Source organism: Bombina bombina, chromosome 2, assembly GCF_027579735.1.
Source record: "Bombina bombina isolate aBomBom1 chromosome 2, aBomBom1.pri, whole genome shotgun sequence".
In the NCBI taxonomy this organism is placed as follows: Eukaryota; Metazoa; Chordata; class Amphibia; order Anura; family Bombinatoridae; genus Bombina; species Bombina bombina.
This window is the reverse complement of record NC_069500.1, coordinates 205370841-205388841: the sequence shown is the minus strand read 5'-3', so window position 1 is coordinate 205388841 and position 18001 is coordinate 205370841. Positions and strand designations below refer to the sequence as shown.

Genomic DNA, 18001 nt, shown 5'->3' with positions numbered 1-18001 from the left:
TTAACTCTTAAAATAACGGAACCGGAGCCATTTTTACATTTAACCCCTATACAGTCCCTGGTATCTGCTTTGCTGAGACCCAACCAAGCCCAGAGGGGAATACGATACCAAATGACGCCTTCAATAAGCTTTTTCAGTGGATCTGAGCTCCTCACACATGCATCTGCATGCCTTGCTTCTCAAAAACAACTGTGCATTAGTGGCGAGAAAATGAGGCTCTGCCTATGACTAGAAAAGGCCCCCAGTGAAAAAGGTGTCCAATACAGTGCCTGCCGTTTTTTTAATAAAATTCCCAAGATTAAAATAACTCTCCAAAGTTATAAACCATTAAATATGCTTATAAAGTAATCGTTTTGGCCCAGAAAAATGTCTACCAGTCTTTAAAGCCCTTGTGAAGCCCTTTTATTCTTATATTGAAAATTAAGAAAATGGCTTACCGGATCCCATAGGGAAAATGACAGCTTCCAGCATTACCAAGTCTTGTTAGAAATGTGTCATACCTCAAGCAGCCAAAGTCTGCTCACTGTTTCCCCCAACTGAAGTTAATTCCTCTCAACAGTCCTGTGTGGAAACAGCCATCAATTTTAGTAACGGTTGCTAAAATCATTTTCCTCTTACAAACAGAAATCTTCATCTCTTTTCTGTTTCAGAGTAAATAGTACATACCAGCACTATTTTAAAATAACAAACTCTTGATAGAAGAATAAAAACTACATTTAAACACCAAAAAACTCTGAGCCATCTCCGTGGAGATGTTGCCTGTGCAACGGCAAAGAGAATGACTGGGGAAGGCGGAGCCTAGGAGGGATCATGTGACCAGCTTTGCTGGGCTCTTTGCCATTTCCTGTTGGGGAAGAGAATATCCCACAAGTAAGGATGACGCCGTGGACCGGACACACCTATGTTGGAGAAAATTTCTTTCAATTCTGGGCCGAATAGGGTCTTTCCCTTGAAAGGAATATTTAATAGTTTTGTTTTGGACGACATGTCAGCCGACCACGATTTGAGCCAAAGCGCTCTCCGCGCCATCATGGCAAAACCAGAATTTTTCGCCGCTAACTTAGCTAATTGGAAAGCGGCATCTGTGATAAAGGAATTAGCCAGCTTTAGAGTATGAATTCTATCCATGACTTCTTCATATGAAGTCTCTCTCTGGAGCGACTCCTCCAGTGCCTCAAACCAGAAAGCCGCTGCAGTAGCGCACAGGAATAATGCAGGCAATCGGTTGAAGAAGGAAACCTTGTTGAACAAATATTTTCTTTAGTAAACCTTCTAATTTTTTATCCATAGGATCTTTGAAAGCACAACTGTCTTCTATTGGTATGGTTGTGCGCTTGGCTAGTGTTGAAACCGCTCCCTCTACCTTAGGGACCGTCTGCCACGCGTCCCGCCTGGGGTCATTTATGGGGAACATTTTCTTAAAGATAGGGGGGGGGGGACAAAAGAAACACCTGGTCTCTCCCACTCCCTAGTCACAATATCGGCCACCCTCTTCGGGATCGGAAACGCATCAGCGTATACAGGGACTTCTAGAAACTTGTCCATTTTACACAATTTTTCTGGGACCACCATGGGGTCGCAATCATCCAGCGTAGCTAAAACCTCCTTTAGCAGTACGCGGAGGTGTTCCGGCTTAAATTTAAACGCTAAGGAATCTGATTTTGCCCGCTGAGAAACCTTTCCTGCGTCAGAAATTTCTCCCTCGGACAGCACATCCCTCACTGCCACTTCAGAGTGTTGTGAGGGTACAACGGATAAATCCTCCAAAGCTTCTGATTGCTCATCCTCTGTTCTTAAAAACTGAGCTATCTCGCTTTTTAGGAAAAACTGGCAGTTTGGATAGAAATGCTGCAAGGGAATTATCCATGACTGCTGCTAATTGTTGTAAGGTAATAGAGGCCAATGCGCTAGAGGTACTAGGCATCGCTTGTGCGGGCGTAACTGGTGTCGACACATGGGGAGAGGAAGGAGGACTATCCTTGTTACCTTCCGTTAAAGAATCATCATGGGCTACATTTTTAAGTGTCACTGCATGGTCTTTAAAATGTTTAGATACCTTAGCACACTTTAAACACAAATGTAAAGGGGGTACCGCCATGGCTTTTAAACACATAGAACAAAGTCTATCAGTAGGCTCAGACATGTTAAATAGACTTAGACAGCACTCAAATACAGTAAAATACAATTTTTGAAAAAACGGTACTGTGCCTTTAAATAATAAAAAGCGCACACTTTTTTACTAAATCTCCAAAAATCATCCAATCTTTATGAAATTTTCACCATATGATCCTAATGCTTTGAAATGATTGCACAGCAAATTTCAAGTCAATTAACCCCTTGCTGCCCAAACCGTAGCAAATTAAAGCTAAGCACCATGCCACAGCTCCTACCTTCCTTGGGGATTAGTTTTAATCGAAAATAAGCCTCTCTGAAGTCCTCAAGTAATCTCTGGACTCTTCACATGGAGCTGCATGAAGCTGTCTGTAAAATCAACTGCGCAACTGAGGCGCGAATTTCAGGCCCTCTCCCTCTTCACTCTGGGGATGTGGGGCCTTCCCAAGCCAAAATAGGTGTCTAAATAGATGCCATTCAAATGTAATATAAACTTGTATAAATATCAGATTTTTGTTAAAAAATAATAGATTGCCCTTAACAGTGTCCAGTGTTTGAGCCCTTTCAAATAAGCCTTCCTTCTATACTAAGTCTCAGAACATATTCTTACCTTTCCCACATGGGGATTTTTGTCAGTCTTCTAGCATTACTAAGTCTTGACTAGAAAAAATGACTGAAACATACCTCAAAGCAGTTAAGCCTGCAAACTGTTCCCCCCAACTGAAGTTTTCTGATGCTCAACAGTCCTGTGTGGGAACAGCAGTGGATTTTAGTTACAACATGCTAAAATCATTTTCCTCTCAGCAGAAATCTTCATCACTTTCTGCCACAGAGTAAATAGTACAAACCGGCACTATTTTAAAATAACAAACTTTTGATTGAAGAAATAAAAACTACAAATCTAACACCACATTCACTTTACCCTCCCGTGGAGATGTTACTTGTTAGAGCGGCAAAGAGAATGACTGGGGGGGCGGAGCCTGAGGGGGAGATATATGGACAGCTCTGCTGTGTGCTCTCTTTGCCACTTCCTGTAGGGAATGAGAATATCCCACAAGTAAGGATGAATCCGTGGACTGGATACACCAAGCAAGAGAAAGGCCCTTTTAAGGGTCATTGGTAGTTTATTGTAGGCTAGGCTTTTTATTTTATTTTGGGTGGGCTTTTCTATTTTGATAGGGCTATTAGATTAGGTCTAATTCTTTTTTATTTTGGATAATTTTGTTTTTTATTTTTTGTAATTTAGTGGATCTGATTGACCTTTAAAATGTTTATAAATGTCTTATAAATAACTTTTAATCCCCATGATAATTTTTTTTTATTTTTAAATGATGATATAGTCCATAGGGTCCATAAAATGTGGAGTATAATTCCCGCCACTAGGAGGAGGCCAAGAGCTTACATTTTCTCCCACCTCCCATCTCTCCTCAGTTTAACGCATAGCTGAGCAGAGAATAGGGAACAGGTAGAAAAGCCAAAAGCAGGGTCTATAGACATTTGCATTCCTATTACGAGTTGAGAGTAATAAGTAATCGCTCTCACGCACGTGATAACCTATTCCCCCCATAGAAATCAATGGAGAAAAAAAAGTGGGGAAAAAACACCCTACTCGTGTGCAAACCTGATCGCATATTCTCATTTGTGCTAACTCAACATGAAAATATGAATATTTCACATTCCAATGTTCTGCACATAGAAGAATATGTTCTGTTTATTCATAAATACATATTTTTATATATATATATATGATGTTTTTTTTTTTTTAACAATATATATCTATACATATATATAGATGATCATATAAAGGTATAGATATATACAGATATATATAGGAATATCTATTTACAGATACTTAGAACATTTTCCCCTATGTGAAGAACATTGGAATGTGAAATATTTACAGTAAATACACATTACACTTTAGTAAATATGAAGATTGCATAAATATGCATTTACATGTTTTTATCTAATTAACTGCAAAGGGCTCCAATGCACTTCTATATATGTCTATATACTGTATGTATGCATATGCATATATATATCTTTAGAGATGTATATGTATCTCAATGTTAAATTGCAAAAATGTATTATCTCTTGCACGCAAACGTTTGCGAAACACTTGTAATCGGCCCTGAAATCTGTAACATTTTGAAAGGGTATGCAAAGAAGACCATGTTGCAGCTTTGCAAATCTGCTCCAATGATGCATCATTTTTGAAAGCCCAGAAATTTGCAACTGATCCTGTAGAATGAACTGTGATACACCTAGCCGGCGACTTTCCTGCCACCAAGTAAGGCTTGAATTACCTGTTTGTGCCAAGAGACCAATGCTACAATCGTAGCCTTCTGCCCTTTACAAGTCCCTGAGTAATGAACAAAAAGCTGGAAGATTGTCAGAACTCCTTAGTAGCTTGAAGATAAAACTTCAATGCTCTGACTACATCAAAATTATGTAAAAGTCCTAGAATTAGCAGGATCTGGACATGAAGAAGGAACAACAAATCTCTTGATATTTTCCAAAGAAACCTTAGGAAGAAAATTATATTTAGTGCAAAGTACTGCTTTATCTTTGTGAGAAAAATAAAATTGAGATTCACAGGACAAAGCTCATAACTCAAAAACTCTCCTCGCTGAGGATTTTTCTAACAAGAAAAGCACTTTCCAAGATACAAGTTTAATATCTATATTCAAATTCCAGGGTGGAGAAATAGGTCTCACAACTGGCCTAATTTTTACTACTACCTGGACAAAAGTCTGAATATGTCAGTAAGCTTAGCTAACTTTTTATGAAAGAGAACAGATATAGCAGAAATTTGACATTTTAGAGAGCTAGCAGACAACCCTTTGTCAAGGCCATCTTGTAAAAACTGAAGAATTCTAGGAATCCTAAAGGAATAAAAAAAAGTATGCCCTCCAAATTTGTGATACATTTTTGGTGTAACAGGTTTTCTAGCTTGAATAACAGTGTCAATACCTGAATCAGAGAAACCTCTAGGTTTTAAACTAGGTGTTTTGAACTTTCACACTGTTAAACTTAAAAGAGGCCCTTGAGTCAATAGAACTTGTTATAGAGGAAAAAGCCATGGAGTAGATGAAGACATCTGCACTAGATCTGCATACCATGTTCTGCAGGGCCAGGCTGAAGCACTCAAGATTACTGAAGCTGACACCTCTTTAATTCAAGCAATTACTCTTAGAAGTAGAACAAATGGAGTACGCAAGTACACAATATGAAAATTCCATGAACACACCAAGGCGTCTATCATTGATCTCTTGATCTTGCACAATACAATTGAAGTTTGTGATTTAAATTCGAGGCCATCAGATCTATGTCCAGTAAACGCTATTTGATTACTAATCTCAAAGTTACCCCAAAGGGGACCAAAAACCTTGCACTCTTTGAAAATTCCAGACTGTGCCCAAACCTGAAAGATTGGCGTACATCTTCACAATAGCCCATGATGGGTGAAAGAAGGATGCCCCAAAGGTCAAAGAAGGACCTTGTATCCACCGAGAGATTGTCTGACGGATAAATACAGAGCAATCAGCTGTTCCAATTGCAGATAATTCCTTGACCACTGATTGAGTATATATAGTTGAAGGGGTCACAAGTGGAGGTGGGCAAAGGGAACCACATCCAAAGCCGCAACCATAAGACCCATTACCTTCATGCATTTAGTAACTGATGGAAATGAAGCACGTTACAGGGACAGGCATGCCTTCTAAAGTGTTATTCTGCATGCTTCTGTCAGGAAAAGACGCATTAGGACTGCATCTATGATGACTCCTAGAGAGGACATCCTTGTAGCATGAGTTAAAGATCTCTCTGGAAAACTGATTCTCCAACCATGGTCTTGGAAAAAAGATAGTCTTTGAGAATGAGCAATAGCTAGAGGCAGGGAAGGGGCCTGACTTGTGGATAGGGATGTGCAGGTATGCATCCTTTCGGTCCATAGTACACATGAATTGAAACTGTTGGATTAAGGGTAAAATTGTGGGAATTGTTTTTATCTTAAAAGTGGGAACCATGACAAACTTGTTTAGTTTTCAAATCTAAAATGGGTCTGAAAGTCCCTTCCTTCTTTGGAACAATAAACAGATTGGAGTAAAAACCTGGGATATGATGCTTTGAATCCAGGGGTCCTGGACTGACTGGAACCAGGCTTCCTGTCTGAAAAAGACTCAGCCTGCCCCTACCAGGACAGAATCTGGGATGGGGGCTGCACCTTCATGCAGATTTTGTATTGGCTTTGGACTTCTTGTTCTGTGCCCATGAAGAACCAGGCTTCAAGGTCAGCTTGGAGGGATCAGACTTTTGAGAAGAGGAGGACTTCTGATCTCCAGAGGAAGAAACCTATTTTTTGGTCTGTTACTTCTCTTAGATTTATTGTCCAAATCAGAACCAAATGGCTTTAATGCAATTCTGGAGAGCCTCAGCAGAGGAGTTTTCAGAACCATTTTGGATAACAAATCAAACTAGAGGGCCCCTGCTTAAGTCACACAGATAATAGATACTGCTGGTCTAAGATGAAGACCTGCCTGAAGGAAGAGCTTTCTCAGGAAAGACTCAATTTTCCAGTTTATTGGATTCCTGAAAGAGGTGCTATCCTCTATGAGGATGGTAGTGCATTTTGCAAGAGCGGAAATAGCTCCAACAACCTTAAGTATGATTTCCTATAATCCCATGTTCTGCTCTGGAACCGGGTACATGCTCTTAAACCCGAAAGGAGCAAATGGAAAACCAGTTTATTTACATTCTTTGGTTATATATTCAGAAGCCAAATCTGGAATACCTCTGGAATTTTAGGAGGAGTTTTGAAAACAACATTTACCTGCTATACAGGCTTGTTTTCATCAGAGATCTCAGTACCTCATGCAACAAGATGTGGATATGTTCCACTTTAAATCTGAAAGTATTGTCACATATATACAGGAACAGGACATAATTCCTTAGAGGAAATAGAGAGAATAGACTGATTTGCATGCAGAAATTGAGTTACAAAAATATTGCAAAGTTGGTTGATATGGCACCCTGTAACAGATTTGCAAAACTGAAACAAAAAAAGTACAGGGAGAGGTATAAGTAGGACACTCTTCCCATAGTGATTGACATAGTTTCAGTGGGGCAGAGTTTTCTGCTCCAATGATGCATCATTTTTGAAAGCCCAGAAATTTGCAACTGATCCTGTAGAATGAACTGTGATACACCTAGCCGGCGACTTTCCTGCCACCAAGTAAGGCTTGAATTACCTGTTTGTGCCAAGAGACCAATGCTACAATTGTAGCCTTCTGCCCTTTACAAGTCCCTGAGTAATGAACAAAAAGCTGGAAGATTGTCAGAACTCCTTAGTAGCTTGAAGATAAAACTTCAATGCTCTGACTACATCAAAATTATGTAAAAGTCCTAGAATTAGCAGGATCTGGACATGAAGAAGGAACAACAAATCTCTTGATATTTTCCAAAGAAACCTTAGGAAGAAAATTATATTTAGTGCAAAGTACTGCTTTATCTTTGTGAGAAAAATAAAATTGAGATTCACAGGACAAAGCTCATAACTCAAAAACTCTCCTCGCTGAGGATTTTTCTAACAAGAAAAGCACTTTCCAAGATACAAGTTTAATATCTATATTCAAATTCCAGGGTGGAGAAATAGGTCTCACAACTGGCCTAATTTTTACTACTACCTGGACAAAAGTCTGAATATGTCAGTAAGCTTAGCTAACTTTTTATGAAAGAGAACAGATATAGCAGAAATTTGACATTTTAGAGAGCTAGCAGACAACCCTTTGTCAAGGCCATCTTGTAAAAACTGAAGAATTCTAGGAATCCTAAAGGAATAAAAAAAAGTATGCCCTCCAAATTTGTGATACATTTTTGGTGTAACAGGTTTTCTAGCTTGAATAACAGTGTCAATACCTGAATCAGAGAAACCTCTAGGTTTTAAACTAGGTGTTGAACTTTCACACTGTTAAACTTAAAAGAGGCCCTTGAGTCAATAGAACTTGTTATAGAGGAAAAAGCCATGGAGTAGATGAAGACATCTGCACTAGATCTGCATACCATGTTCTGCAGGGCCAGGCTGAAGCACTCAAGATTACTGAAGCTGACACCTCTTTAATTCAAGCAATTACTCTTAGAAGTAGAACAAATGGAGTACGCAAGTACACAATATGAAAATTCCATGAACACACCAAGGCGTCTATCATTGATCTCTTGATCTTGCACAATACAATTGAAGTTTGTGATTTAAATTCGAGGCCATCAGATCTATGTCCAGTAAACGCTATTTGATTACTAATCTCAAAGTTACCCCAAAGGGGACCAAAAACCTTGCACTCTTTGAAAATTCCAGACTGTGCCCAAACCTGAAAGATTGGCGTACATCTTCACAATAGCCCATGATGGGTGAAAGAAGGATGCCCCAAAGGTCAAAGAAGGACCTTGTATCCACCGAGAGATTGTCTGACGGATAAATACAGAGCAATCAGCTGTTCCAATTGCAGATAATTCCTTGACCACTGATTGAGTATATATAGTTGAAGGGGTCACAAGTGGAGGTGGGCAAAGGGAACCACATCCAAAGCCGCAACCATAAGACCCATTACCTTCATGCATTTAGTAACTGATGGAAATGAAGCACGTTACAGGGACAGGCATGCCTTCTAAAGTGTTATTCTGCATGCTTCTGTCAGGAAAAGACGCATTAGGACTGCATCTATGATGACTCCTAGAGAGGACATCCTTGTAGCATGAGTTAAAGATCTCTCTGGAAAACTGATTCTCCAACCATGGTCTTGGAAAAAAGATAGTCTTTGAGAATGAGCAATAGCTAGAGGCAGGGAAGGGGCCTGACTTGTGGATAGGGATGTGCAGGTATGCATCCTTTAGGTCCATAGTACACATTAATTGAAACTGTTGGATTAAGGGTAAAATTGTGGGAATTGTTTTTATCTTAAAAGTGGGAACCATGACAAACTTGTTTAGTTTTCAAATCTAAAATGGGTCTGAAAGTCCCTTCCTTCTTTGGAACAATAAACAGATTGGAGTAAAAACCTGGGATATGATGCTTTGAATCCAGGGGTCCTGGACTGACTGGAACCAGGCTTCCTGTCTGAAAAAGACTCAGCCTGCCCTTACCAGGACAGAATCTGGGATGGGGGCTGCACCTTCATGCAGATTTTGTATTGGCTTTGGACTTCTTGTTCTTTGCCCATGAAGAACCAGGCTTCAAGGTCAGCTTGGAGGGATCAGACTTTTGAGAAGAGGAGGACTTCTGATCTCCAGAGGAAGAAACCTATTTTTTGGTCTGTTACTTCTCTTAGATTTATTGTCCAAATCAGAACCAAATGGCTTTAATGCAATTCTGGAGAGCCTCAGCAGAGGAGTTTTCAGAACCATTTTGGATAACAAATCAAACCAGAGGGCCCCTGCTTAAGTCACACAGATAATAGATACTGCTGGTCTAAGATGAAGACCTGCCTGAAGGAAGAGCTTTCTCGGGAAAGACTCAATTTTCCAGTTTATTGGATTCCTGAAAGAGGTGCTATCCTCTATGAGGATGGTAGTGCATTTTGCAAGAGCGGAAATAGCTCCAACAACCTTAAGTATGATTTCCTATAATCCCATGTTCTGCTCTGGAACCGGGTACATGCTCTTAAACCCGAAAGGAGCAAATGGAAAACCAGTTTATTTACATTCTTTGGTTATATATTCAGAAGCCAAATCTGGAATACCTCTGGAATTTTAGGAGGAGTTTTGAAAACAACATTTACCTGCTATACAGGCTTGTTTTCATCAGAGATCTCAGTACCTCATGCAACAAGATGCGGATATGTTCCACTTTAAATCTGAAAGTATTGTCACATATATACAGGAACAGGACATAATTCCTTAGAGGAAATAGAGAGAATAGACTGATTTGCATGCAGAAATTGAGTTACAAAAATATTGCAAAGTTGGTTGATATGGCACCCTGTAACAGATTTGCAAAACTGAAACAAAAAAAGTACAGGGAGAGGTATAAGTAGGACACTCTTCCCATAGTGATTGACATAGTTTCAGTGGGGCAGAGTCACGGGGATACATGATGTGGAAAACTCAGAATTATAGCAGAGTATGAAACAACACACATACAATGATAAAATATAATGGTAGAGAGCCATCCAAACCCCTGACACCTGCAAGTACCTAAAGGGTAAGGCAATAATGTACTGACTGACAAATGCCCCTTAAGTGACCTCCTTGCAGCTCCTGCGTGGGTACTCACCCCCTCCAGTGACAGGATCACAATTTGAGGCAAATTTCTGAAGAAAAAAGGCAGACTGATGCTTTGATGGCCTTTTCCACCCCAGTTCCAGCTCCAGAGTGAGAAGAAAAAGACTGCAAAGCTGAGGGGGCGGGGCTACCTTCCGGAAATTTGCCATTGCCTCAGAGAGGCTAAAAATAGTAGGAAAAAAAATCACATTAATAAAGGTTTTAATGAAAAACATAAAAACAGACCCAAAAACATTTCCTACATACTGCATAAGCTAACCTGATGCTCAGTGAGGGAACCGGTGATTACACAAAGCAAATCAGTGGTTTTCTAAAAGGGCCATACACCTATTTTTGAAAATGGACAAAAAGAGGGTCCTAGGGCTGCCAAAGGGTCCAAAAATGGTCTCAGTAGTCTAAGAGTGCACCTTGAGCGATATAGGGCAGTTAAATTGCTGATTTAATAAAAAAAGTGTGTCAGTGGAAGAGCAGGCTAAGTCCCCTGGCTATGCTGTGTCTGTGCTAAGTAGTTTACCTGAAGTTGCACCCCTACACCGGCTTACCAGTCACCAAACTGCAGTAATATCAAGTAGAGAGTACATCCATTGCTATACAAGTACAGCAGAGGATATCTGAGGAAATACTGTTATCCCACAGTGGGAGGTTGAGGGACATGTCCCCGTGACTCCTGAGGATAGTTATGGCTGAAATCCCTATGGAGATACTGCACATATAACAGGGTATTTCTATGTCCTTGTATCATTCAGCTTGCTGGAAATCTCATTTGTCTTCTTTGTGAATGATATTTCCCAGGGATAAAGGGTCACACATTGATCTGAGCTCTCAAACATTAATCCATAAGCAAGTAGCTGGAACACCTCTATTGCAGACCTTCTCCTGGGAGGCCAAGAACTAAAACTAAGGAGATATGAGAGGGAATTTAAGCACTTGTATGGGTTCTTGGCCTCCTTCTAGTGGGGGGAATTACATCCCATATGTTATGGTCTCTAAAGGACTGTCATCACTATCTATACTATAATCACGTTAGTAACATGTCCGTCACCATCGCCAGTTGTGCACGCATTAGTCCTCAGTGGTGGCGGTCCTCAGCAGCGTGGAGTCTCCTCTTCATGCAATCGTCCGCCACACACTGAAAATTGAATGCAAGGTACCCCATTTTTATGGGGGTACCTTGCATTCCTATTGGCTGAAATTTTTAAATCAGCCAATAGGATGAGAGCTACTGAAATCTTATTAGCTGATTTGAACAGCCAATAGGATTTCAGTAGCTCTAATCCTATTGGCTGATTTCAAAATTTCAGCCAATAGGAATGCAACGTACCCCAATTTGAATGCAGTACCTTCCATTCAATTTTTAGTGTACAACGGAGATCGGATGAAGAGGAGCCTCCGCTGAAGACGGCCGCGGAGGGCCGTCGCTCAGGATCCGCGCATTGGAAAAGAACGCTCCGCACCACCGCTTTGCGCCGAAAGATAATGATGGAGCCATCTGGAAGAAGACCTTCACCCCGGACTTCAGGAACGGTAAGTACCTATTTGGGGCTCAGTCTTAGGCTTTATTTTTATTTTTTGGGGTGGCTTTTTATTTAGATTGGGGTTTTTTGGGCTGTAAAAGAGCCGATTGCTCTTTTAAGGGCAGTACAAGAGCTGAATACCCTTGTAATAGCAATGCCCATGCAAATGCCCCTTTAGGGGCAATGGATAGCTTACGTTTTTTTTTAAATTAGTTTTTTTTATTTTAGGGGGTTGGTTGGGTGGGGGGTTTTACTGTTAGGGGGTAATTGGTAATTTTGTTAAGTAAAATAGCTGTTTAACTTAGGGCGTTGCCCTACAAAAGCCCTTTTAAGGGCTGTTGGTAGCTTAGTATTAGATTAAGGGGTGTTTTTATATTTTTTGTTTTTTTATAGGGGTATTAGTTTAGGTTTCATTTTTTAATTTGGGATAGCTTTGTTTATTTTTTTCTGTAATTTTACATTTTTTATTTTTTGTAATATGACCTTTGGGGTTTGTATTTTTTTAAACATAGATTGCCCTCTGGGCAGACTTATCGCCGAGTACAAAATAAAATAAATTAAATAAATAAAGCTGCATTAATCTTCATTTGCCTAAAAAGTGAGACGGAAAACGTGTATGCTATGTATGCCACCTCCGAACTATTTCCCTCAGGCATATATAAGGATGTGGAACAGGAATATGTGTTGGAAACATGACAAACCATACAAGTATAATATTTATTTATTTTCTTTTATTAATTAACCCAATATCTGGAATAGGGGTTGTGATGCAGTAATTAGTTGCACTGTTCTCTGGAAACCAAAAGGTTAGTGCTGTATCAATAAAAACTTCTATATAAAGAAAAAAAGAAATAAAAAAAAGCGACTTAAGCATCAAAGTCTCTTCCACATAGTTTTATACCACTATATATTTAGTTGTTTTGTGTATGTTCTATAGCTTTTTTGAGATCACTATTCTGGGGATCGTATATATCATAGTACACTCTGTATTCCTCTGAATTATCTCGGACGTACAGTAAGTCTTCCACTGGATAGATGTCATCTTTTCCTGCCCAGATAGTCAAACTGTACCTGCAACACATACATAGCATTATTAATTGTCACGCATCAATCACAGGGTTATTTTTTGGTGACATTAGGTAACATAATTGGGTTTTATATTCTTTACTGAATTAGCAGAATTACAAAAATGCAGGTCGTATGGTAGAAAACCGGCTGAACTACAGATTACAAAACACTTGGAAAATGTCAAGTGGCTTTGTTCTCATTTACTAAATAGAGATAAGCGTTGCTGTTTCAAAGTACCATGGAAAGCACAATTTACGTGTAACATTGAATTGGTTATGTTAAAATATATATTTTTAACAACCTAGTGCATGTAAATGAAATTGCACACAATAATTAAATATTGCGCCCGCGTTAACTTGCTCATGTATTACAAGTTGAAAATAAACGCGACTGCATGAGCACAAACTAAATTTGCGCTCATCTGGTTAGCATGCCTGAAGACCTTGTGCAAAGGTTTAGGGCTAAAAAAAAAAGTTTCATTAAACACAACATAAATACATTCAATTTATCAGTTACACTCATATATATACACTAAAACAGTTATTCATATCAATATAAAAAAAAAAGTTAATGGTTAAAAGGTATAAGACAATGTATTTGAATGTATATATACTGTACATATGTATACGTGTGTATATATAAATATATATATACACACACACAAACATGTATACGTATCTATCTATCTATCTATCTATCTATCTATATATATATATATATATATATATATATGACAGATACCCTGACTACCCCGACTGGGTAGCTCCGACCAAAAGGGTCCTGCTTCCTCCCTGCCGACTGCAGCTGTGTAGCTGCCAAGTGATTACAGACAGTAGCCCACCCTGATACCAGTCAGCACCAGTATTCAGGATCCCACCCTGTGACAGACTCCGGCCACCCCGACTGGGTAGCTCTGCCAGGGGGTCCTTCCTATACCTGACAACAGGCCGCTATGTAGCAGAGGAAGTGATTATAGCAATTTCCACCCAAATAACTAGCATTCAGGTGAAACAAGAAGAAGTGATTTTATTAGGAAACACACACTCCTTTTATACACAAACAAAGGGTCTTATCTTATTCCCAAATCTCCCGCCATTCCCGCACCTCCAGATAGGCTGGCGCCTGCCATAGCGGCCACAGTCTCACAGAGTCCCACGATACAGAGGTGGTGGTTGCGGGGTAATCCCGGGGGAGTGGCGGCACTTCCAGGGTGTCATTTAAAAGCTATTGGTCCCCAGATGCCGCAGTCCAAAAAGCAGCGTGATTCGTTACTGGGGACCAGAGTTACAGCCCAGTAAATATAGGGGGTGGGGGTGTCCAAAATCCCCTGTTCCCAAAGGAGCTCCCATCGAGCAATTCCCCTACCTCTTGTCTTCCTCGGGGCTACCAATCCCCAAAGAGCAGATCTCTGGGGCAAAGGGCTGCTGGAGTGACCAGGGGTAAAGTTAGCAGGAGTCTGGCATGATGCGGCTGACCAGGAGTTCCAGGAGCCCGGCCAGCCTGAGAGGGGTTAGACGGGTATCCGTTGCGGTGCGGCCGGCCAGCAGTTTCAGGAGCCTGGCCAGTCTAGAAGGTTTTCCCGGTCAGAGATCAGCTCTTCTCTGACAAAGTTCACATAGTAGAAACAACAAATATCACAAATCTGGGAAATCCTGTAAGCCCTGAAATGGCCACATCTGATGTACAAAGGAGTTAGCCAGGTAGTAGGGGGAAGTCTTAGTGGTCTGGTATCCATGACATCTCCCCCCTTTCAGACCGGCAGACCTGGTTAGACCCCTAATGGGTCGCCCTGGGGCTATCCGGCGGGGGCCCTCCCCTTGTCGGTTGTTGGGAGGGGTCATCCCATTCCTCCTGGGCTTGGGGCAACCTTGGGGTGCCTGCTAGCCTTCATCTCCTGCGCCCTGGGCGCAGGGATAGTCACACAATGCACAGTCCCAACCCAGGTTTCCAAGGCTGGCTCCAGAAAATTTGCTCTCCCACAAGTCCCAGTGTCTTTAAGTCCCATGGCGACACTGCTTCATTTTGGGACCCTCGGCTGAGTAAATGCCGACCCACCCACAAACAAAGCCATTCAAGGTTTCCTGGCTGTGGCACCAAATGCATGGGCAGGTATCCCACTTGCCCAATGCAACGCTGCCCCCTGTAGAAAATCCTCCGGGATGGGTGTAGGGTAGGGATCAGGCCAAGCTGCTGGGGAGAGAGACCGTCTGTCTCTCCCTCCAGGAAGGGTATCTGCCACTGGGGAGGGAGGCCAGCTGCCTCCGCTCCCTGGGAGCCTGCTTTGCCATTGGGGAGGGAGACCAACTGTCTCTGCTCCCTGGAAGGGGATCAGCTGCTGGGACGAAAGGTTCAACACCTCCCTGGAAGGGGTGCTGCTGCGGGTGGAGAGAAACCAACTGTCTCGGCTCCCTGGAAAGGGTTCGGCCGTTGGGGAGGGAGACCGACTGTCTCCTCTCAAAGGTAGGCGTTCTGTGGAAGGGGAGGGAGGCCGACTACCTCCACTCCCGGGGGATGGTTCTGCCGCTGGGGAGAGAAACTGACTGCTGTCTCTCCCGGTACCTGGCTCTGCTGCTGGGGAGAGAGACCGACTGTCTCCTCTCGCAGGAAGGGATTCTGTTTAAGGGGAGGGAGGACTACATCCGCTCCCGGGGGACGGCTCTGCCGCTGGGGAGAGAAACCGACTGCCGCCTCTCCCTGTACCTGGCTCTGCCACTGGGGAGAGAGACCGAATGTCTCCTTTCCCAGGAAGGGGTTCTGTGGAAGGGGAGGGAGGACGACTACCTCCGCTCCTGGTGTACAGCTCTGCCGCTGGGGAGAGAAACCGACTGCTGCCTCTCCATGTACTTGGCTCTGCAGCTGGGGAGAGAGACCGACTGTCTCCTCTCCCTGTACCTGGCACTTCCGCTGGGGAGAGAGACCGACTGTCTCCTCTTCCTGGCTTCCCGGAGCTACAGGCTCTCTGCCCTGTTGCCAGCGCTTTTGCTGGGGTGGCTCCCTTGTCCAGGACCATAAGCTCGGGGCCAGACTGCTGATCGGGATCTAGCAGCTCTTGGTCACTTATTCCATGTTGCCACTCCTCAGAGGCCAACCTCCATGAATCCCAGACTGCTGCGCCACAGCTTCGTGCAGAATCCGTGGCATGCTGCTGAACGAGGTGTAGCAGCCTCTTGTATTCCTTTTCCAGTGCCCATTCCTGGCCACATAGATAATCCATATTGGCTTGCAGCCAGGGTACCCCCGAGAGATCCAGCTGCCTCTCTTGGTACTCGCAAATTTCCGCCAGTCTTTGGACCACCTCGCTCCCAAAGTCTAGGTCCTTAAGCATCTTTTCATATAGTAATCCAGGGCCGCCGAAGCCAAAGCCCTCCATGGGGGTGCCATCCTCCAACCATGGCCATGCTTGCATAGCGTGCCACCGGAGGGCTCGGTAGCCGTCCTCCAGCACCCCGTCATCATGGATCAATCTATCCAATTCGGACAGCCATTCCTCCCTGGGCTGCTCTCCCAGGAAAGGCACTCGTAAGTCCCACTGGAGGTCATACTCTTCCTCCCAATTTGGGAGGGTCGATATCCGATAGCCCTGCTCTTGTTGGAGAACCTCCCTCCAGAGTTACCGGCGGAAAAAGTCCCTTTCTGCCATCAGGTCCCAATACAAACTAGGACCGTCCAGCTGGGCCAGAGCCTCCCGTACTCTACTTAGGAGCTTGACTTCCATAGTTACCGGCTACTGAGGCACTTCTCCTCGGTCAGCAGGAAGGAAGCAGATTCCACCGCTGCCAGCCAATGTGACAGACACCCTGGCTACCCCGACTGGGTAGCTCCGCCAGAAGGGTCCTGCTACCTCCCTGCCGACTGCAGCTGTGTAGCCGCCAAGTGATTACAGCCAGTAGCCCACCCTGATACCAGACAGCACCAGTATTCAGGATCCCACCCTGTGACAGACTCCGGCTACCCCGACTGGGTAGCTCTGCCAGAGGGTACCTGTCAACACCCAAATAACTAGATAGACTAGCAATCAGGTTAAACAAGAAGAACTGATTTTATTAGGAAACACACATTCCTTTTATACACAAAGGGTCTTATCTTACTCCCAAATCTCCCGCCATTCCCGCCCCTCCAGACAGGCTGGTGCCTGCCATAGCAGCCACAGTCCCACAGAGTCCCAGGATACAGAGATGATGTTTCGGGGTGATAACGGGGGAGCGGCAGCACCTCAAGGGTGTCATTTGAAAGCTCTCGGTTACAGCCCGGTAAAGATAGGGGGGTAGGGGTGTCCAAAACCCCTGGTTCCCAAAGGAGCTCCCCTCCAGCAATTCCCCTACCTCTTGTCTTCCCTAAGGGCTACTAATCACCAAAAGATTGGAGCTCTGGGGCAAAGCTGGAGCGACCAGGGGTAAAGTTAGCGGGTGTCTGGCGTGATGCGGCCGACTGGGAGTTCCAGGAGCCCCGCCAGCCTGAGAGGGGTTAGGCAGGTATCAGTTGCGGTGCGGCCGGCCTAGAAGGGTTTTCCCTTAGTAGAAATAACAGATATCACAAATCTGGGAGATCCCGTAAGTCCTGAAATGGCCAAAGCGGATGTACAAAGGAGTTAGCCAGGTAGTAGGGGAAAGCCTTGGTGGTCTCGTATTCGTGACTGGTATCTGTGAATATCAAAGTGGTAGAATTTTTAGAGAAAATATTTAAGAAACCATGTTGGGGGGTGTGTGGAGCTGGCTTCCGGGGAAAATGGCCACACTTGTTTGAGCTTCGGTTTATCCCGTGGCTACGTATAATTTAAAACTGGCATAGAGGCCTAAGAAGCAGGACTACTATATAGCAAAGTCGGCTATTTCACATCTAGTAGCTACCTGAGGCTTCTAAAATTGCCAACCATCACAGAGAATTCCCCTGCTTGAAAGCCACATTTTCTAGGCCTGTGCCATTACAGACCATAAGGTTAATCGCTAACACCCCTTACAGCGTTCTTTCTGCTCAAGCACACAGCATGTTGCTACTTACCGCTAATAACTGCATCATGTCTCAGACACAGCTGT

At 43.1% G+C, this 18001-nt stretch overlaps 1 protein-coding gene across 1 annotated transcript in view; it reads right to left on the bottom strand.

Annotated features, from left to right (window-relative positions):
• Window positions 1-12611: 12611 nt before the first annotated feature.
• FAM151B (family with sequence similarity 151 member B) overlaps window positions 12612-18001 on the bottom strand; it is a 238237-nt gene continuing 232847 nt past the window's right edge. Inside the window, 1 exon segment of the mRNA XM_053699712.1 lies at window positions 12612-12971. Coding sequence (XP_053555687.1) covers window positions 12812-12971 — 160 coding nt within the window. The 3' untranslated portion in view covers window positions 12612-12811.